General features: G+C 44.5%; 1 protein-coding gene across 1 annotated transcript; it reads left to right on the top strand.

Annotated features, from left to right (window-relative positions):
* The first annotated feature begins 990 nt into the window (after positions 1-990).
* LOC133089596 (cytoplasmic 60S subunit biogenesis factor ZNF622-like) lies at positions 991-21,213 on the top strand. Its single transcript, XM_061187666.1, has 6 exons — positions 991-1,742; positions 2,422-2,676; positions 2,893-3,055; positions 12,254-12,366; positions 19,321-19,464; positions 20,934-21,213. Exons 1-6 carry the CDS (start codon positions 1,133-1,135, stop codon positions 21,059-21,061), a joined length of 1,413 nt encoding a protein of 470 aa, XP_061043649.1. The 5' UTR covers positions 991-1,132; the 3' UTR covers positions 21,062-21,213.
* The last annotated feature ends 664 nt before the right edge of the window (positions 21,214-21,877 follow it).

Below are 21,877 nucleotides of genomic sequence, written 5' to 3'. Positions count from 1 at the left end.
TAAGTAGAGGACACGAGGCTCCTCTGAACTGAGGTGTGCTGTTAATTGTAAAATACGCTCTGGAATCCCAAGATTTAGTACCAACAAATGAAGGTAAAATGTCTCACTAAATCTTCTGGCTTGATTACATGTTGAAATGATAATATTTTGGATAGACTGGCTTAAATAAAATATGGCCATCTTACCTCTCTCTTTCCGCTTTAATGAAAACGTGGCTACTATTAGATTTAAGAGGACCTACTTGTCTGGGATTCTATTTCTACTGGGCAGAGGCTGGGCTGGGCTCTGCGCTCCGAGGTGCAAACGATCCATCCAGGCGTTTCCCCTGCGCCCTTCCCGCCCCAGTAAGGCCGAGGCTCTGGCCGGGAGTCTCCGGTTTTCCTGTGAGTTCCCTCAGCCTCTAACCCGAGTCTCCGGTCCGACCCCCGGGCTGACCAGCATCCCTGGCTTTCGTGACACCCACTCCCCGGGCTGCAGGGGTGCAGGGCGCGGACCTCAGAGAATCCAGACGGTCGGGTGGTCGCACGCATCAGTCCTCCCGGCTCCCCAATCCTCCGTCCCGCTCGGTGGTCGCCTTCCCAGCACCACGCCTCACAGCACAGCCAAAAAGGACAATAACCTGCGGGGGCGAGGCCTGTCGATCACACCCAGCTCAGGGCAACACCCACCTCGGTCGACTCAATGAACACCTATTACTTCTGGTCAACCCAGCTCACGCGGATCCACCGATCACACACCTCGCGGAGACCTAAGCAACAATCACCTCAGGCCCATCCAATCACCACTCGTCTCAGGCTCATCCAATCACCACCCGTCTCAGGCCCATCCAATCACCACCCTCCTTACGCCAACCCAATCAACACCCACCTCAGGCCGACTGGGCGGGGCCGTAGCCCTCCCGGGCTTCCCCCACTTTCCCGGGGCCTCTGGCCTCTCAGCGGCGGGGCGTGGCTACAGGCCGGGAGGCGGGACTTCCTGTCCGGCCGGGAATAATTCGATCCAGTCCGGAAGTCAGCTCGCAGTCCGGTTCTTCGTGGGCCTTGAGGCTTACGGTCTGCTTGTCTGGTGGGGTCAGGGCACTCAGTGGTCGCTAGACTGCTGCCTCGGTTCGCCTCTTGTTTCCCGGCTGGCGATGGCGACCTACACCTGCAACACCTGCCGGGCGCTGTTGGACGACGCGGAGGCGCAGCGGGCCCACTACAAGACGGACTGGCACCGCTACAACCTGAGGCGCAAAGTGGCCGGCATGGCCCCGGTCGGCGCCGAGGGCTTCCAGGAGCGGGTGCGGGCGCAGCGGGCCCTGGCGGAGCCGGAGAGCAAGGGCGCGGCCACCTACTGCACCGTCTGCAGTAAGAAGTTTGCCTCCTTCAAGGCCTACGAAAACCATCTGAGGTCCCGGCGGCACGTGGAGCTGGAGAAGCAGGCGGTGAGTCGGCAAGTGGCGATCCTGAATGAAAAGAACTTAGAGAAAGGGCTGGGCGTGGACGGTGTGGACAAGGATGCGGTGAACGCGGCCATCCAGCAGGTCATCAAGGCTCAGCCGTCCACGTCTCCCAAGGAGGCGGCCCCAGCGCCCGAGGCGGAGTCCCGGAGTCCCGTGACCGTGGCCGCTGGAGGACGTGGGACTCAGCAGCGAGACCCGGCCGAGAAACCTCCCCGGCTGCAGTGGTTTGAACAGCAGGCGAAGAAGTTGGCCGAACGGCACGGGGAGGAGGAGAGTGAAGAGGACCTGGATGCAGATGGTGGGGGCCTGTCTGGGGGGCGGGGCGGGGCGGGGCGGGGGACGGGGCTGGTCCTCAAGCTTCCAGTTTATCTTTGAGGTTGGAGGGGGGAGGTGTCGGTTTTCAGGTGAAGGTGATGCGTGAGGGTGTTTCCTTGGTTTCTGAAGTGGCTGGTGTGGCCAGCACCCCCACAGGGCGTTTTGTGTGTTTAGTTCTCTGTTGTCGATTCAGGGACTGAAACCTTAACGGGGGTGGGGGGAATAGTTACTTGGTAAATATTTGTAGAATGAAGGGATGCCTTCTCTGTTGAAGGAGGAGATTGTTAACATATGCAAAAGGAGAACGTAGTACCCTCACACCATGTGCTGCAGAATGTTTAATTCCATTGGGTTTCTGGTCATGATGGCTTTGCTCTGAGTGTGAGGTGCTCAGAATCAGCTGGCTAACTTGCAGTGTGAGGCTGGAGCCAGCAACCTCGCCTTCTTGACTTAATGAGCTATTTTCCCCTCATCCCACTGACGCTGATTGCATGTGTTCATATGTGCATAGGAAAGGAGCACGCGCTTCCTTCAAGGGGTTTACTGTGCGCTGAAAAGAAAAGATGAAGGCATTCCTTAGCCATGCCGGCCGGTGTGTGGTGGGTGACTGGCTGACTTTGAGATCTTCAGCTAACTTTGTGTTTCAAATCTCTGGCTTGCAGACTGGGAGGATATCGATTCTGATGAGGAACTGGAATGTGAGGATGCTGAAGCCACGGAGGAGGAGGAGGAGGCAGAGGAGGAAGCGGCTGGAGGCAGCACCCCGCTTGGTGCCATCCCCGTCACGGACTGCTTATTTTGTCCCCATCATTCAAGCTCCCTCACGAGGAATGTGACTCATATGACTAAAGTCCACAGCTTCTTTATTCCTGATGTAGAGTATCTTTCAGATCTTAAGGGACTGATTAAATATTTGGGTAAGTTCAGTCGTTTTTTCCTTTTTAATGACAAGATACCACATTATTGGGGGGCATTAGTTTGGGGCTTCTCCTCAGTCTTGGATTGAATGACCGGCCGATTTTGTGAAAATCAGAAACCTGATGGTTGTCTTTTGAATTGTGGGCATAGACAGTGAGCTCTAATCTGGCTGCAAAAAGCTGCTTTCATATTGTTTTCTCAACTTATTTTTCCAGGAGAGAAGGTTGGTGTGGGGAAGATTTGCTTGTGGTGCAATGAGAGGGGGAAGTCGTTCTACTCCACGGACGCTGTGCAGGCTCACATGAACGACAGGAGTCACTGCAAGCTCTTCACAGATGGCGATGCTCTTTTGGAATTTGCAGACTTCTATGATTTTAGGTAAGTCTGGTTTGTAATACCGAGCGAAGCCAGCTGATCACATTTGCATTGGATTTGCATGTGCCCCTACCTGATAACTGTCTGTGTCTGGCTCTGTCCAGTGTCGTATTCTTCATACTTCTTAGCACACTTTTTTAGGAGGTAGTTGTTTCCTCTCATTCTGTAGATGAGAAACTGAGTATCACAGAGTTAAACACACATATCTGACCAAGAGAAGATCTCAGGCCCAAACTGTCAGTTTGTGTGGTTTGAAAACTTGTTTTTGCTTGTTGTGGTTTCCATGGTCAGAAGTTCAGTTTTGCCAGTTACCTCAGGAACAGAGGCAAGGAAGTTAGGCTTCACACCTTGGTTTCCCTGAGAGCCCTTGAATCACAGGCTGTCTCCTAAGGGACTTGAGCTGGTGGCTGCACCAGGCCTGTCCCAATCACTTGTTGGTGAAATTATTCCACCTTTACCTAGAGTCTTGAATATTTCATACATCCTGCAACGAATCCATGCTAGGAATTCTGGAACAGCTGGTTCTTAGTGTCAGTGTGCCTGTGACTTAGCACAGGTGTGCTCTGCAAGCAGGTGTGTATAATGACCATGCCAGGTGTGCAGAGTCCACCTAATACAGGTGTTCAGAAAAGTCCTGGTGTTTTAAGTTGTCCTTTTGCATTTTCCTCCTGATTTCTCATTTCTTACTTGTCCTGACAGAGTTTTTCATTATAGCCACTTTGGTGGTTCTGTAGGGGTGTCCATTGTGGTTTTAATTTAAATTTCCCTGATGAGGACTGATGCAATTGAGAACCTTTTTATATATCAGCTAGCCATTTGGATATCTCTTGTGAAGTATCTGATCTAGTCTTCTGTCTGTTCCTATTGGCTTATCTGCCTTACTGTTAACATTTTAGTGTACATTTCTCCAGTTATTTTCCATGTGTATTTGTGAATAGCTGTAGAAACCCAGAGATTCTTCTGTAACTACGGTGTCTAATTTGCTAATTCCAAGGTGTACTCATGTCGCTCTTTTGGTTAATTAACTAAACTAAAAATTTTTTTTTTTTTTTTTCACACACACTGTATTTTATTTTTACAAGAGATAAATAGACTGACACCAAGCATTGTACATGGATGACCACAACAAAAGCAACAATGATTGCAATTACCAAACATGAAACACACTCATACTATGTCATAATATTGACATTCAGTCCAGTAATCCTCCACTGTAACAGCTCCTTTACTTTGCAGTGAAAATTGATTTGTATATTCTTTGCCTCTGAGTCCTTGTGGAATTTTTTCTTTTTTTAAATTCAACCAGAAAGTCACAAAAATTATACTCATCCTCATCAGTTCACTCAGTCCCATGTAATTAATTTTTTTTTTTTTTTCATCTTGATCTTTTGTTAGCACTTTTATGAGCTCATCAGTTTTTCATTAGAGTTCTGAAAATGCTTATTCATTCAGTTCAGCAGTACAGTCAGGTACCAGAAACCTGTACTTGTCAGAGTCTTTTCCATGAATTTCCTGAAGATGAAACCCTTTTATAGGAACATATTTACAAAAGCATCAGAGTACACCCAGAACTGTCTGTAAATGACAAAAGACTTAAAAATGACCACGGTTAAAGATTTGATGAAAGTTCATAATAATGCAGTTGACAAGAAAATTAGTTATTTCTGAGATATACATTTTAAAGTAATAACTAGGATTATGACTTATAACATTATACCAGAACATATAAGATTTTTAGAAATTTCATGTAATGTCTGAAACATTTATATTAACATATTTTCATACAAATAACCCAATGAAAGTTTAGTATTAGTTGTTTTGTTTGTTTGTTTATACTGCAGGTTCTTATTAGTCATCAGTTTTATACACATCAGTGTATACATGTCAATCCCAATCACCCAATTCAGCACACCACTATCCCCACCCCACCGCAGTTTTCCCCCCTTGGTGTCCATATGTCTGTTCTCTACATCTGTGTCTCAACTTCTGCCCTGCAAACCGGCTCATCTGTACCATTTTTCTAGGTTCCACATACATGCGTTAATATACGATATTTGTTTTTCTCTTTCTGACTTACTTCACTCTGTATGACAGTCTCCAGATCCATCCACGTCTCAACAAATGACTCAATTTCGCTCCTTTTTATGGCTGAGTAATATTCCATTGTATATATGTACCACATCTTCTTTATCCATTCATCTGTCGATGGGCATTTAGGTTGCTTCCATGACCTGGCTATTGTAAATAGTGCTGCAATGAACATTCGGGTGCATGTGTCTTTTTGAATTACGGTTTTCTCTGGGTATATGCCCAGTAGTGGGATTGCTGGGTCATATGGTAATTCTATTTTTAGTTTTTTAAGGAACCTCCATATTGTTCTCCATAGTGGCTGTATCAATTTACATTCCCACCAACAGTGCAAGAGTGTTCCCTTTTCTCCACACCCTCTCCAGCATTTGTTGTTTGTAGATTTTCTGATGATGCCCATTCTAACTGGTGTGAGGTGATACCTCATTGTAGTTTTGATTTGCATTTCTCTAATAATTAGTGATGTTGAGCATCTTTTCATGTGCTTCGTGGCCGTCTGTATGTCTTCTTTGGAGAAATGTCTATTTAGGTCTTTTGCCCATTTTTGGATTGGGGTGTTTGTTTCTTTAATATTGAGCTGAATGAGCTGTTTATATATTTTGGAGATTAATCCTTTGTCCGTTGATTCGTTTGCAAATATTTTCTCCCATTCTGAGGGTTGTCTTTTCGTCTTGTTTATGGTTTCCTTTGCTGTGCAAAAGCTTTGAAGTTTCATTAGGTCCCATTTGTTTATTTTTGTTTTTATTTCCATTACTCTAGGAGGTGGATCAAAAAAGATCTTGCTGTGATTTATGTCAAAGAGTGTTCTTCCTATGTTTTCCTCTAAGAGTTTTATAGTGTCCAGTCTTACATTTAGGTCTGTAATCCATTTTGAGTTTATTTTTGTGTATGGTGTTAGGGAGTATTCTAATTTCATTCTTTTACATGTAGCTGTCCAGTTTTCCCAGCACCACTTATTGAAGAGACTGTCTTTTCTCCATCGTATATCTTTGCCTCCTTTGTCATAGATTAGTTGACCATAGGTGCGTGGGTTTATCTCTGGGCTTTCTATCTTGTTCCATTGATCTATGTTTCTGTTTTTGTGCCAGTACCATATTGTCTTGATTACTGTAGCTTTGTAATATAGTCTGAAGTCAGGGAGCCTGATTCCTCCAGCTCCGTTTTTTTCCCTCAAGACTGCTTTGGCTATTCGGGGTCTTTTGTGTCTCCATACAAATTTTAAGATGATTTTTTCTAGCTCCGTAAAAAATGCCATTGGTAATTTGATAGGGATTGCATTGAATCTGTAGATTGCTTTGGGTAGTATAGTCATTTTCACAATGTTGATTCTTCCAATCCAAGAACATGGTATATCTCTCCATCTGTTGGTATCATCTTTAATTTCTTTCATCAGTGTCTTATAGTTTTCTGCATACAGGTCTTTTGTCTCCCTAGGTAGGTTTATTCCTAGGTATTTTATTCTTTTTGTTGCAATGGTAAATGGGAGTGTTTCCATAATTTCTCTTTCAGATTTTTCATCATTAGAGTATAGGAATGCAAGAGATTTCTGGGCATTAATTTTGTATCCTGCAACTTTACCATATTCATTAATTAGCTCTAGCAGTTTTCTGGTGGCAGTTTTAGGATTCTCTATGTATAGTATCATGTCATCTGCAAACAGTGACAGTTTTACTTCTTCTTTTCCAATTTGTATTCCTTTTATTTCTTTTTCTTCTCTGATTGCCATGGCTAGGACTTCCAGAACTATGTTGAATAATAGTGGTGAGAGTGGACATCCTTGTCTCGTTCCTGATCTTAGAGGAAATGCTTTCAGTTTTTCACCGTTGAGAATGATGTTTGCTGTGGGTTTGTCATATATGGCCTTTATTATGTTGAGGTAGGTTCCCTCTATGCCCACTTTCTGGAGAGTTTTTATCATAAATGGGTGTTGAATTTTGTCAAAAGCTTTTTCTGCATCTATTGAGATGATCATATGGTTTTTATTCTTCATTTTGTTAATATGGTGTATCACATTGATTGATTTGCGTATATTGAAGAATCCTTGCATCCCTGGGATAAATGCCACTTGATCGTGGTGTATGATCCTTTTAATGTGTTGTTGGATTCTGTTTGCTAGTATTTTGTTGAGGATTTTTGCATCTATATTCATCAGTGATATTGGTCTGTAATTTTCTTTTTTTGTAGTGTCTTTGTCTGGTTTTGGTATCAGGGTGATGGTGGCCTCATAGAATGAGTTTGGGAGTGTTCCTTCCTCTGCAATTTTTTGGAAGAGTTTGAGAAGGATAGGTGTTAGCTCTTCTCTAAATGTTTGATAGAATTCACCTGTGAAGCCATCTGGTCCTGGACTTTTGTTTGTTGGAAGATTTTTAATCACAGTTTCAATTTCATTACTTGTGATTGGTCTGTTCATATTTTCTGCTTCTTCCTGGTTCAGTCTTGGAAGGTTATACCTTTCTAAGAATTTGTCCATTTCTTCCAGGTTGTCCATTTTATTGGCATAAAGTTGCTTGTAGTAGTCTCTTAGGATGCTTTGTATTTCTGCGGTGTCTGTTGTAACTTCTCTTTTTTCATTTCTGATTTTATTGATTTGAGTCCTCTCCCTCTTTTTCTTGATGAGTCTGGCTAATGGCTTATCAATTTTGTTTATCTTCTCAAAGAACCAGCTTTTAGTTTTATTGATCTTTGCTATTGTTTTCTTTGTTTCTATTTCATTTATTTCCGCTCTGATCTTTATGATTTCTTTCCTTCTGCTAACTTTGGGTTTTGTTTGTTCTTCTTTCTCTAGTTTCTTTAGGTGTAAGGTTAGATTGTTTACTTGAGATTTTTCTTGTTTCTTGAGGTAGGCTTGTATAGCTATAAACTTCCCTCTTAGAACTGCTTTTGCAGCATCCCATAGGTTTTGGGTTGTCGTGTTTTCATTGTCATTTGTCTCTAGGTATTTTTTGATTTCCTCTTTGATTTCTTCAGTAATCTCTTGGTTATTTAGTAACGTATTGTTTAGCCTCCATGTGTTTGTGTTTTTTACGTTTTTTCCCCTGTAATCCATTTCTAATCTCATAGCGTTGTGGTCAGAAAAGATGCTTGATATGATTTCAATTTTCTTAAATTTACTGAGGCTTGACTTGTGACCCAAGATGTGATCTATCCTGGAGAATGTTCCGTGCGCACTTGAGAAGAACGTGTAATCTGCTGTTTTTGGATGGAATGTCCTATAAATATCAATTAAATCTATCTGGTCTATTGTGTCATTTAAAGCTTCTGTTTCCTTATTTATTTTCATTTTGGATGATCTTTCCATTGGTGTAAGTGAGGTGTTAAAGTCCCCCACTATTATTGTGTTACTATCAATTTCCTCTTTTATAGCTGTTAGCAATTGCCTTATGTAATGAGGTGCTCCTATGTTGGGTGCATATATATTTATAATTGTTATATCTTCTTCTTGGATTGATCCCTTGATCATTATGTAGTGTCCTTCCTTGTCTCTTGTAACATTCTTTATTTTAAAGTCTATTTTATCTGATATGAGTATAGCTACTCCAGCTTTCTTTTGATTTCCATTTGCATGGAATATCTTTTTCCATCCCCTCACTTTCAGTCTGTATGTGTCTCTAGGTCTGAAGTGGGCCTCTTGTAGACAGCATATATATGGGTCTTGTTTTTGTATCCATTCAGCCAGTCTGTGTCTTTTGGTGGGAGCATTTAATCCATTTACATTTAAGGTAATTATCGATATGTATGTTCCTATTCCCATTTTCTTAAATGTTTTGGGTTTGTTATTGTAGGTGTTTTCCTTCTCTTGTGTTTCTTGCCTAGAGAAGTTACTTTAGCATTTGTTGTAAAGCTGGTTTGGTGGTGCTGAACTCTCTCAGCTTTTGCTTGCCTGTAAAGGTTTTAATTTCTCCATTAAATCTGAATGAGATCCTTGCTGGGCAGAGTAATCTTGGTTGTAGGTTTTTCTCCTTCATCACTTTAAGTATACCCTGCCACTCCTTTCTGGCTTGCAGAGTTTCTGCTGAAAGATCAGCTGTTAACCTTATGGGGATTCCCTTGTGTGTTATTTGTTGTTTTTCCCTTGCTGCTTTTAATATGTTTTCTTTATATTTAATTTTTGATAGTTTGATTAATATGTGTCTTGGCGTGTTTCTCCTTGGATTTATCCTGTATGGGACTCTCTGTGCTTCCAGGACTTGATTAACTATTTCCTTTCCCATATTAGGGAAGTTTTCAACTATAATCTCTTCAGATATTTCTCAGTCCCTTTCTTTTTCTCTTCTTCTTCTGGGACCCCTATAATTCGAATGTTGGTGCGTTTAATGTTGTCCCAGAGGTCTCTGAGACTGTCCTCAGTTCTTTTCATTCTTTTTTCTTTATTCTGCTCTGCAGTAGTTATTTCCACCATTTTATCTTCCAGGTCACTTATCCGTTCTTCTGCCTCAGGTATTCTGCTATTGATCCCATCTAGAGTATTTTTAATTTCATTTATTGTGTTTTTCATCGTTGCTTGGTTCCTCTTTAGTTCTTCTACGTCCTTGTTAAATGTTTCTTGCATTTTGTCTCTTCTATTTCCAAGATTTTGGATCATCCTTACTATCATTATTCTGAATTCTTTTTCAGGTAGACTACCTATTTCCTCTTCATTTGTTAGGTCTGGTGTGTTTTGACCCTGCTCCTTCATCTGCTGTGTGTTTTTCTGTCTTCTCATTTTGCTTATCTTACTGTGTTTGGGGTCTCCTTTTCACAGGCTGCAGGTTCGTAGTTCCCGTTGTTTTTGGTATCTGTCCCCAGTGGCTAAGGTTGGTTCAGTGGGTTGTGTAGGCTTCCTGGTGGAGGGAACTAGTGCCTGTGTTCTGGTGGATGAGGCTGGATCTTGTCTTTCTGGTGGGCACGTCCACGTCTGGTGGTGTGTTTTGGGGTGTCTGTGGCCTTATTATGATTTTAGGTAGCCTCTCTGCTAATGGATGGGGCTGTGTTCCTGTCTTGCTAGTTGTTTGGCATAGGGTGTCCAGCACTGTAGCTTGCTGGTCGTTGAGTGAAGCTGGGTCTTGATGTTGAGATGGAGAGCTCTGAGAGATTTTTGCCATTTGGTATTACGTGGAGCTGGGAGGTCTCTTGTGGACCAGTGTCCTGAAGTTGGCTCTCCCACCTCAGAGGCACAGCCCTGATGTCTGGCTGGAGCACCAAGAGCCTTTCATCCACACGGCTCAGAGTAAAAGGGAGAAAAAATAGAAAGAAAGAAAGAGGATAAAATAAAATGAAATAAAATAAAGCTATTATAAAGCAAAGCTATACAGACAAAATCTCACCCAGAAGCATACACATATACACTCACAAAAAAAGGAAATGGGGAAAAATTAATATATCCTGCTCCCAAAGTCCACCTCCTGAATTTGGGATGATTCGTTGTCTATTCAGGTATTCAGCAGATGCAGGCACATCAAGTTGTTTGTGGAGTTTTAATCCGCTGCTTCTGAGGCTGCTGGGAGAGATTTCCCTTTCTCTTCTTTGTTCGCACAGCTCCCGGGGTTCAGCTTTGGATGTGGACCCGCCTCTGCGTGTAGGTCGCCTGAGGGCGTCTGTTCCCCGCCCAGACAGAACGGGGTTAAAGGAGCGGCTGATTCGGGGGCTCTGGCTCACTCAGGCTGGGGGGAGGGAGGGGTACGGAGGCGGGGCGAGCCTGCGGCGGCAGAGGCCGGCGTGACGTTGCACCAGCCCGAGGCGCGCCGTGCGTTCTCCCGGGGAAGTTGTCCCCGGATCCCGGGAGCCTGCCCGTGGCGGGCTGCACCGGCTCCCGGGAGGGGCGGTGTGGAGAGTGCCCTGTGCTCGCACACAGGCTTCTTGGTGGCGGCAGCAGCAGCCTTAGCGTCTCATGCCCGTCTCTGGGGTCCGCGCTGATAGCCGCGGCTCGCGCCCGTCTCTGGAGCTCGTTTAGGCGGTGCTCTGAATCCCCTCTCCTTGCGCGCCGCGAAACAAAGAGGGAAGGAAAAGTCTCTTGCCTCTTCGGCAGCTGCAGACTTTTTCCCGGACTCCCTCCCGGCTAGCCGTGGCGCACTAGCCCCTTCAGGCTGTGTTCACGCCGCCAACCCCAGTCCTCTCCCTGCGATCCGACCTCCAAAGCCCGAGCCTCAGCTCCCAGCCCCCGCCCGCCCCGGCGGGTGAGCAGACAAGCCTGTTGGGCTGGTGAGTGCTGGTCGGCACCGATCCTCTGTGCGGGAGTCTCTCCGCTTTGCCCTCCGCACCCCTGTGGCTGCACTCTCCTCTGTGGCTCCGAAGCTTCCCCCCTCCGCCATCCGCAGTCTCCGCCCGCGAAGGGGCTCCTAGTGTGTGGAAACCTTTCCTCCTTCATGGCTCCCTCCCACTGGTGCAGGTCCCGTCCCTATTCTTTTGTCTCTGTTATTTCTTTTTTCTTTTGCTCTACCCAAGTACGTGGGGAGTTTCTTGCCTTTTGGGCGGTCTGAGGTCTTCTGCCAGCATTCAGTGGGTGTTCTGTAGGAGCAGTTCCACGTGTAGATGTACTTCTAATGAATCTGTGGGAAGGAAGGTGATCTCCGCGTCTTACTCTTCCGCCATCTTCCCACAGCCCCCCTGGCCCATGTTTTAATCAGGTTGTTTATTTTTTTGTTGAGTTTTAAGAGTTCTTTTTGCATTTGGATAGCAGTCCTTTATCAGATGTGTCTTCTGCAAATACTTTTTTTCAAGTCTGAATCTTGTATTTTAATTCTCTCGACATTGTTTTTCACAGAGCAGAAGTTTTTAATTTTAATGAAGTTTAGCTTATCAGTTATTTCTTTCATGGACTGTGCCTTTTGTGTCGTTCCTAAAAAGTCATCACCAAACCCTAAGTTACCTAGGTTTTCTCCTATATTATCTTCTAGGATTTTTTATAGTTTTGTATTTTACATTTAGGTCTGGGATCCATTTTGAATTCATAGGCCATTTGCATACTTAACTACAGAGAAAATGCTAACAAATTGTTTTCTCTCCAAAAGCTTTCAGTGTAGTCGCTGCAACTGTGAACCCCTCACCCCTAACCCCTTTAGTTATCTAGTAGGTTTGCAGTATTTTAGTTAAATTTGGGGTCTTGGTCTACGTATTAATGCCATTCCCTGGTTCCAGGAGTAGCTACCCAGGTCACAAGGAAGGGGAGGACGCTGACGAGACTGAGGAGTTGCCCCCAGAAAGGACCTTGGAATATGATGATGACACCATGGAGCTGCTTCTCCCGTCTGGTGAGTGCACTTGTCCAAAACACACAGCTTCATGCTGCTGAGATTATCGGAGAGGCGGGTTCCCATCACTTCCCTTCCACACCGAGGGGAGAGACCCTACAACTTCACGTGTGTGTTTGTGTTCCCCTGGACGAGGTAAACTCTGAAGGTTGCCCCGTAGCTCTGTCTTGGCTGTTTTGTTTAAATTGCATCAGTGTTTTCCTCACTTTTGTTGTGATTCATAATGCTTTAATCAGTCATTGCCTTTCTTTTCAATACATAGACCTTTTGTATTCTGTTTATTACCTGTTTTTTTGGCCCCATCCAGGTTTTTCTTGTTAAACTTGACTTTGCTCTTATTCCTTGAACTGATTCCTGTTTTCATGGTGGCTCAGACTTGCACATGTTAGTCTGACATGGGTGGACCTGATTGGCAGCGCCCAGGTTTCCTGTCCGTATTCTGGGTGTAGGGGGAGGCTTGGAGTTTGAATTCTGCCTTCTCCTTTGGGGAACAGGATTCATAATGGCAGGATTTTGTCCCAGATATGAATAGAAGAAGGAAAGCCATGATTATGAGAAGTATGCAGTATTGTTTACAGTGGTATGCTGAGCTAATAGGAATGGGGGCAGCTACAGAAGATGCATTTAAAAAGGACAGGGAATGGGATGATAAGGTAATAAGATCCTAATAATACCTCGTATCTTCTGAGCAGTTAGCACATTCAGGCAGATATATTATTTTATCTTTACATCAAGCCTTTGAGTTAGATTCTATTATCCTTATTTGACATATGAGCCAACTGAAGCTTAGACAGGTTGAGTAATTTACCCAGGATCATGGACCTCGTCAGTGAGGCTCTTCCCCCACTTCTCTGCACTGCCTGGGAGATTTGCAGTAATGGTGGGAGCAGGAACAGCCACATTGCCACTGGAGACGTCTGCCATGAAGAAGCCACCCTGAGGTGCTGCTCTCCACCTGGAATATCACGGCTTAGGTATAGAGAGCTCTGCTTAACCCCGAGTAATAACCTTCTAAGGCTAAGGGCAGCTTTAGACAATGACAGTGAAAGGAGAGTGCAGGCAGAAGCTGTCTTGAGGATATAATTCTTCTACAGTGGTAGGAAAGCTGTAATGCAGCAGAATATTGTGGCCTATACAATACACAGCAGCAAAACAGGCGTAAATATATCACAGAGGACCTAATCTCATCTTCCCTTGGTGAAAATACTAATGCAGAATCTCAGAAATAACTTTAATAACTTCTTTTCTAAGACTATTTATTTAGCCCCTTGTTTCATTAGCTTCCCCTTCCTTAACTGGAGACTAAGATCACAGGAGACCTTGAGAAAGTGAATGAAATGGTCCCTGCCAGCAGCGTCTGGCATGTAGTAGTATCACTAGGAACGTGGGCTTCATTTTGCAGCAACTCTGCTCAACAGTGAGCATATGCTATTTTAGAAATAGAGTCTATTTGAGAGAAATTTTCTTCTGGACTTAAAACATCTGAAGCTTAAAGACTCCTTAGCTATCTAGACAACACATTTGCCCAGAGCGATCGAGTTTCCTCAGGTTCGCCAAAGCCAAAACTGGGTGTCTTCTCAGGATCCGCTCTTCCTCTCCCACATCCAGATGGTGACTAATTGCAATTCCTAAATGGCTTTTGAATATTTTTTCTTTTTTTTCTCCTTATCTGTGTCACCATGAAAGCTTCCTGTCTGGCCGTCTCCAATCTGGTTTCCACTTGACCACCAGAAGGTTCTTTCTAAAACAAACCCCAGTCTATTTTCTTTTCTCTCTGGAATTCCCAGGGGGAGCCCTTGCCTTCAGGGTCACTTTGTCACCCAGGTGTCTCGTGCTGCTCTTCCTTTTCCCGCCCACATGCAGTTTCCCTTCTCTGGGCCTTTGCCTGTGCGCTGCCTCTGCCCTCCTCCTCCTCGTCCTCGTCCTGTAGGACTCAAGTTGGGCTCCCTGCTCCAGGAAGCCGTTCTGAGCTCAGCGCCTGCCCTGAGTGAGGAGAGTCGCCTCTGCTCCTGCCCAGCTGTCATGATGTGGCTCTGGCTCCTTTGTGCCTGTTGGCTGCCTTGCCTTCTTCCCCGTTTCTGTGAGGACAAAGCTGGCGTCTTTCATCTCTGCGCAGGGCCTCAGACACACGGGAGCCACGTAAATGTCTGTTGACTGAGTGACTGGCAGGTTGGAGGTGACTTTTAAAAGGAAAGCAAGGTGGCTTCCCCGGGCCTGCCACAGTGCAGGAAAAGCAGAGTGGGGGGAGCCACTCTGGGCTGCGATGTTGCCTTCGGGGCTGAGAATCGCATTTGCCTGCAGTCCCGGGCGGCAGATTGCTCTGCCTGTTCGTCATATAGTCAAAGAAGAAAGTGCCGGGGCTTCCCTGGTGGCGCAGTGGTTGAGAATCTGCCTGCCAATGCAGGGGACACGGGTTCGAGCCCTGGTCTGGGAAGATCCCACATGCCGCGGGGCAGCTGGGCCCGTGAGCCACAACTGCTGAGCCTGCGCGTCTGGAGCCTGTGCCCCGCAGCGGGAGGGGCCGCGATAGTGAGAGGCCCGCGCACCGCGATGAAGAGTGGCCCCCGCTTGCCGCAACTAGAGAAAGCCCTCGCACGAAACGAAGACCCAACACAGCTAAAAATAAATAAATAAATAAATAGAGTAGCTATTAATTTAAAAAAAAAAAAGAAGAAAATGCCATGAGATTAACTTGAAGGTCCAATTTCTTGGGTTTTTGAAGCATGAATTTCCTTGCTCACAGCTACATGTCCACGTACCAAGTGATGCTCTTTTAAAGTACTGGATCATAACCTCAGGGCAGCTCTTAAGGGAGACTGGGAAGTAGTGAGTAAGTGGCTTGTTCTTGGAGTACTGGGCAATATTGTACTGTTAGACTCTGGAGAGGCCAGACCAGCTGCCAGGTGCTGCCTTACCTCAGCGTTCGTCACTAGCTGTGCAGTTTTTTCTGAGTGTGTGCATTTTCCTGGGGAAACGCTGTAACATCATAAAGTCACCTGTGTGGCCACACAGATTTTTAAATTTTTCTATTATTTTATTTATTCATTTGTTTTTTAAAATTAACTTATTTTTTGGCCACGCTGCGCAGCTTGCAGGATCTTAGTTCCCCGAGCAGGGATCGAACCCGCACCTCGGCAGTGAAAGCGCGGAGTCCTAACCACTGGACCGCGAGGGAATTCCCACACACAGTTTTTTTTTGACTGTGCGGGTAAGTGCACTTTTTCTGGGGAAAGGCTGTAGTTTCTGTAAAGCATCTGTGACCTGGAGAAGATTAAGAGCCAAGAATGGAAAAATCTAAATATACAGCATTCGCTGCCTTCCTGGGTCTTCTTCACAGATGACCAGCTGCTGAGACCTGATAATAGAATTTGTTTATATAGCAACAAAACATAGCATTCTTAGTGAATCAGAAGCTACCAATATTTGGAAATTTCTTCCAGCTATACAGTTACATACACTTTTACCATCTCATTTTAAAAACCAGTCATGCTCTAGTCAGTCTTGGTTATAATGAGACATGACAGTTTTTCGTCCATTGGTTTGCCTTAGTACTGACTTGGGGATTTTGTAATGAACCAAGAAAATAGGAAATCTGAATAAACACTGTATACATGTGTAGTGATATTACAACAGTATATCCAGTCACCTGGTTATGTCTTTGAACAAATTTACCGTTCAGAAACTTCCTTGATTATGCTCAGTTATGTGACTGAGTCAGCGTGGATGTTAGCATGAAGCTGACTTGAGAAGGATTCTAATGTGGAGAGCCTAGGGATACTTAATCAACTACACTTAGCAGAGTCTGCTTTAAACTGGTTTCAAAAGCAGGGGGTAGTTGTGATTCCTTAAATCTCGTTGCTTCAGGTCAAGTAGATGATCCCAGAGGCAGTGACGTAGAGCATCCGGTAGAGGGCGCTATGAGCATTTATTTTGAAGACTGTGGTCTGGCTCAGTTCCTTCCCTCTTTGCTTTTCAGTTCCTGTGGAGCAAGTTGGTGTGAAAACACATCCAGTTAGTTGCTGACTAGCCAGATGAATCTGTTGCTGGATCCACGAGAGGCACATAATCAATCTTCTTAGGAAAATTACAGTTAGAGATATCTTCTTTTTCACTGTCTAATGTCACCCAGTGTTAGGCTATTTGTTAAGTAGGAGTGGAAATTTTTTAAATACATTTATTTATTTGTTTGTTTATTTATTTATTTATTTTTGGCTGCGTTGGGTCTTCGTTGCTGCACGCCGTCTTTCTCTAGTTGTGGCGAGCAGGGGCTACTCTTTGTTGCGGTGCGCTGGCCTCTCGCTGTGGTGGCTTCTCTTGTTGCGGAGCACGGGCTCTAGGTGCGCAGGCTTCAGTGGTTGTGGCACGTGGGCTCAGCAGTTGTGGCGCACGGGCTTAGTTGCTCCACAGCATGTGGGATCTTCCCAGACCAGGGCTCTAACCCTTGTCCCCTGCATTGGCAGGCGGATTCTTAACCACTGTGCCACCAGGGAAGCCCTCGGTCTTTTCTTTTAATTGAAGTATAGTAGATTTACAGTTTTGTGTTAGTTTCTGGTGTACAGCAAGTGATTCCGTTTTTTTAATATATATATATATATTCTTTTTTGTATTCTTTTCCATTATGGTTTATTACAGTATACTGAATATAGTTCCCTGTGCTATATAGTAGGACCTTGGTGTTTACTTGTTTTATATACAGTAGTTTGTATCTGCTAGTCCCACACTCCTAATTTCTCCCTTCCCCACCTCCTTCCTTTCCCCTTTGAGAACTGTAAGTTTGTTCTCTATGTCCGTGAGTCCGTTTCTGTTTTGTAAAGAAGTTCACTTGTATCATGTTTTAGGTTAGGAGTGACAGTCTTGTAAGCAGTTCTTACTGTGGCGAAAGATAGATGGACCGGTTGTGGCTTCATCATAGCTCGGACATTCCCCATCTGTTATTATGGACAGGTGCACCGTGTTCTCTAACGAATTTTCCTGGATGAGGGTCTCCCAGGTGAGCTGTTCGCAGCACATTGTACTTGGTGCTTAGTGTTAGGTGCTCACTGTCGTTGCCACGGGACAGGAGTAACTTTAAACCCTGAATGTTTAGTGTTCTCCTGTCAGGTGTCAGAAACCTTGGTGTTGATTAATGAAACCTTTTCAAGCATGTTTTAAAAGCCAACCTTCAATAATAACGTATTTCTAAATGCTGCTTACAAATGTAAATAAATCGATTTATTAAGTACTAATGACCAGCATTATCATTTAATGATTTTGAGGAAATCATCATTGCAAACTCAGAGCATCCTGACCTACGTTATAAATAGAAAGTCATAATCAGCAGTGCTGGGCTTTCCTGCTAGAGCCTCCATTTAAGAGTGAGTCCTTCTCCATCCGCTGTATCTCACTTATTTCTTGTAGTTTAGGAGCTTTGTTAACTCTTCTGCTGCCAGAACAGTCAGGTCCTGGCAAACATCTTTTCATCCATGTTAGTATCCAAAGGCCACATAATCTTTGAATTGAAAGTTTCTTTTTGTCATCTCTTGCGTCTGATCACCAGTCAGTCAGCTGGAAGTAACCACTTTTCCATATCTGTGTAGAGAGCAAACTGTTTCCCAGGTAGCTTGCCAGGTATAGGGACTTGAAACGAAATAACCTGACAGAATTTTTTCTTGCAAGTTAAAAATCTAGATCCTAAAAGTGAATATAGCCATCTACAATAGTTAACAGTATTCTGTTCATGGTCTTTCTGCACAAAATATTCTGAAAGAAATGATTTTATATATATAAGTGTAAAACTTCCATAGCAGCTGTACACATGGTTCTACCTGGCTGTATTTCCTTAATTCATTTTCAGTGGAAATAGCTGTTCCGTGCCTTGTGTGTATGCTGTTGTTAAATTTCTATGCGTTGATGTCTGTCTGGGAGTGTATTTGATTGCTTATGTTCGAGTTAATATTCTTGTGAAAGTATAGCCTGGGTTTAGTAAGCTCTCAGGTGATCCCATGCCGGTGGCCCAGGAGCACTTTCCGAGAGCCAGGGCTCTGATGGAGCCTGGAGTGAGTCATCACTGAAGCCCGCCCCCTTCACTTTCACCTACTGTGAAGCTGAGATCCAGGGGTCAGCACACTTTTCCTATAAAAGAGCAGATAGTCCAAAGAGTTCATTTCTGAAAGCATGATTGACTGGCATGGTTGTATCAGATCCTTCTCAGTAAGTAAAACCTGGAGAGAGAATTTATCTTAGTCATCTTTTAAAATTATGGTTCACCAGGCGACTTCCATCATGTAGAAAGCAGCAGGGCAGGGTTTCTCAGCCTCAGCACTGTGGACGTTTGGGGCAGATAATTCTTTGTCTTGGGGGCTGTCCTGTGCATTGTACGATGTTTAGCCATCTCCCTGGCCTCCACCCACTAGGTGTCAGGAGGCTCCCTCTAGCTGTGACAGCCAGAAATGTCTCCAGTCATTGCCACGCGTCCTCTGGGGATAAAATCGCCAGTTTGAGAACCACTGCAGTAGAGAATTTAAGCAAAGGAAAAGTGGATTGGTGTCTCTTCTAGACTCAGACTGTGGCTTCTAGACCTAAACATCAGGACCATTATCTGTGCTTAATCTTTTTTCTATTAAAAAAAAAGTTAAAACTCCTTACCTCCTAGGACCCTATTGTCTGTATTAGTTGGGGGCAGCTATGTGAATTTCTAGGGAAGCATATTATCAGTACAGATACTGAATTTTTCACCTGACAGTGACTTGCCATTATCTTGGTTTTTCAAGGTCTCTACTCTTTGGTTTTCCTTCTTTCATTGTTTAACATGCAGCTTCATCTTTCTTCAGCAGGTTAAAGCACTGTTTCTTCTGGCACATCCATTTTCCAGCTAGATAAAAGTGAAAATTCTGATTCAGAAAGCCTTTGCTTTTATAGCTCTGCCTTGAAAAACTATCCAACTCAGTGCTTCAATATTGTTCTTTTGAAAAACAGGTGCCAGAGTGGGTCATCGCTCCTTGATGAGATACTACAAACAGCGGTTTGGCTTGTCACGAGCTGTGGCAGTTGCTAAGAATCAGAAGGCCGTGGGCCGGGTCCTGCAGCAGTACAGAGCCCTAGGATGGACTGACAGCGCAGGTACGTCCGTGTGGGCCACAGGGACCAGCCCAGGAGCTTGCATTACACAAAGGGCCTCGGGTGAGGTGCTTTCATTCGCTCTGCCCTTGTGGGTCCTCTCTAGGGGAAACTTACCTTCTTGGCTCTGGGGGCTTCTATGACCACTTGAGACATTTATGGCAATAAGCCCAAAGCTCCATGACTTAAAACCTTAGTATTCCCTAGCACAGTAACTATTTTAAAACTCATATAAACCATTACCTTTTTCAGGAGGTATAGTTACAAAAATAATTGTTTAGCCATTATCAAAGGTTGAAATTCTCCTGGAGGTTATACAGAGGAATTAAATATCCTTGTGGCAATAGTTTGAGCTGTGAAGTCAAACACGACTTACCTGATATACTTGTAGGTTCTTATACAATGAGTATGAGTAATTTAATTGATTGAAACCTCTGTTTCCTCACTGATAAAGTGGAGATGATATTAATAGGACCTACTTGCAGAGTTGGGCAGGTTGACTGTCCTGATGCATGTATGACATAGTACGTGCACATAATAAAGGCCAGCTCTCAGTTCTTCCTTTTGTAATTTTTACATAGAAAACTTAGTAAGACTCAGAGAGCTAGACAAGCCACTGAAATTGTTAAGCTTTGAAGCATCATCAGTATGAAATTATTTAAATCTATTCTGATGTGTCTGCTGAGTGAAGCTCATTATGCTTGGATCTTCAAGGAGAAAGTCAGTCTACTGAAAACAGTATAGAGAGAAGGGCGAGAGCTGCCTTCTGATGGCCTGGAAAGCTTTGGCACTGGAATCCATTGTAAATGGCTCTGTGTTTATATACACGTAGGTTCCTTCACTATGGCTCCCTGTGAGCTGACTTGGTTTTTTAAAATTAATTAATTAATTAATTAATTTGTGGCTGCTTTGGGTCTTTGTTGCTGTGCGCAGGCGTTCTCTAGTTGCATCGAGCGGGGGCTACTCTTCGTTGCGGTGTGTGGGCTTCTCATTGCGGTGGCTTCTCTTGTTGTGGAGCACGGGCTCTAGAGTGCAGGCTCAGTAGTTGTGGTGCATGGTCTCAGTTGCTCCGCGGCATGTGGGATCTTCCTGGACCAGGGATCGAACCTGTGTCCCCTGCATTGGCAGGTGGATTCTTAACCACTGCGCCACCAGGGAAGTCCCTCTGACTTGGTTTATAGTCTGCCTTTCTCTGTCCCTTTTGGTCAATGGGGCTTCACCTTTTGGGCTTATAGACCTTTTCAGATGATGAAAACTAAAGAGGCTCATCCCAGAAGAATGTATATAGAGAGGAGTTCTGGTATGCAATAAACCCCCCAAGGCCCATTGGATAGAGACCCCAGGTAATAACTCTCGTTTAAATATAAGAACCCACTTACCCGAAACTAGCTTTGATTCTCTGCCAAGTTGGGTTTTCTCTGATCGCAGGTCACAGACCTTTGCCTCATCTCTTATCCCCTTTCCAACCCCAGGAGCAGCTCTCGTGCGCCAGCGGGACATGCAGTATGTCCAAAGGATGAAGTCAAAATGGATGCTGAAGATGGGGATGAAGAACAACGCCACCAAGCAGATGCACTTCAGGCCCCAGGTGCTGTTCTGAGTTGGCCGGGGATTGAGTCGTCATCCGTCTCCTGCACAAGCGTCGTCCTTGCCTGGGGATCCGTGGAAGCCGGATCGGACAACAGACCCTTTTGCTGCTACTTCTCCCTGTACTTCCTCTGTCCTGACCTGATAATAAAAGTCAGAATCATATTGGCTCTCCAGGGTAATTTTTGGACAGGGTTGAAATGTCGTGTTTTTACAAAGTGAGTGCTGTGTCAACTGGACGCAGACCCTGCCCTTCTGAGAGTTGCTTTGTTGTCTCGGCTTGAAACTGATTTAGGGCTGTCAGAATAGTGTGGGGAATTCAAGAGCGGCTTGTCTGCTCCAAACCTGGTTTAATTTTCAGAAGAACACCTTACCGTATCATGGTGCTGGGACATATGTAAGGGGGCTTTGAAGCTTCTGGAGGAGCAGAGTTGAATGTCCCTCACTGGAATGTATTATGGCTCCCAAGGTGGTGACAGTTTGGGCACTTTCATTAAATCCAGGGAAAGTAAAAGGGCATGTCAGTGGCTTGCTGTCAAGGGTCTTCGTTTCTAAATGTGATCCCAGAAAGAATGAGAGTGCTTCACCCTGAGACTCAGTTTCCAGTGCCGCCTTTAGAGTAGGAAGAAAATAAATGTAAAATGTGTAAATTTCATTTTAGGAACAAAAACGACCTCAGGGTTCAATCTTTGAAGAGATGCTCAGTTTAGGTGGTTTAGGGGGAAGGCCATGATATATTGGAAATGAAAGTAAACATGAAGTTCAAAATCCATTGAGCTAACTTCTTGACATTGGAAAAGTGACCTGGTCTTTGAAATCTGTAAAATGA

This window comes from Eubalaena glacialis, chromosome 4 (assembly GCF_028564815.1).
Source record: "Eubalaena glacialis isolate mEubGla1 chromosome 4, mEubGla1.1.hap2.+ XY, whole genome shotgun sequence".
NCBI classification, from domain to species: domain Eukaryota; kingdom Metazoa; phylum Chordata; class Mammalia; order Artiodactyla; family Balaenidae; genus Eubalaena; species Eubalaena glacialis.
Note: the sequence above shows the minus strand (reverse complement) of the source record. Positions and strands in the feature narration are given on the sequence as shown.

Coding starts and splice junctions, on each gene's coding strand:
- LOC133089596 (XM_061187666.1), top strand. CDS start 1,133: ATGGCGACCTACACCTGCAACACCTGCCGGGCGCTGTTGGACGACGCG. Junction 1,743..2,421: donor AGAGGACCTGGATGCAGATG/GTGGGGGCCTGT, acceptor TCTGGCTTGCAG/ACTGGGAGGATATCGATTCT. Junction 19,465..20,933: donor AGGATGGACTGACAGCGCAG/GTACGTCCGTGT, acceptor TTCCAACCCCAG/GAGCAGCTCTCGTGCGCCAG.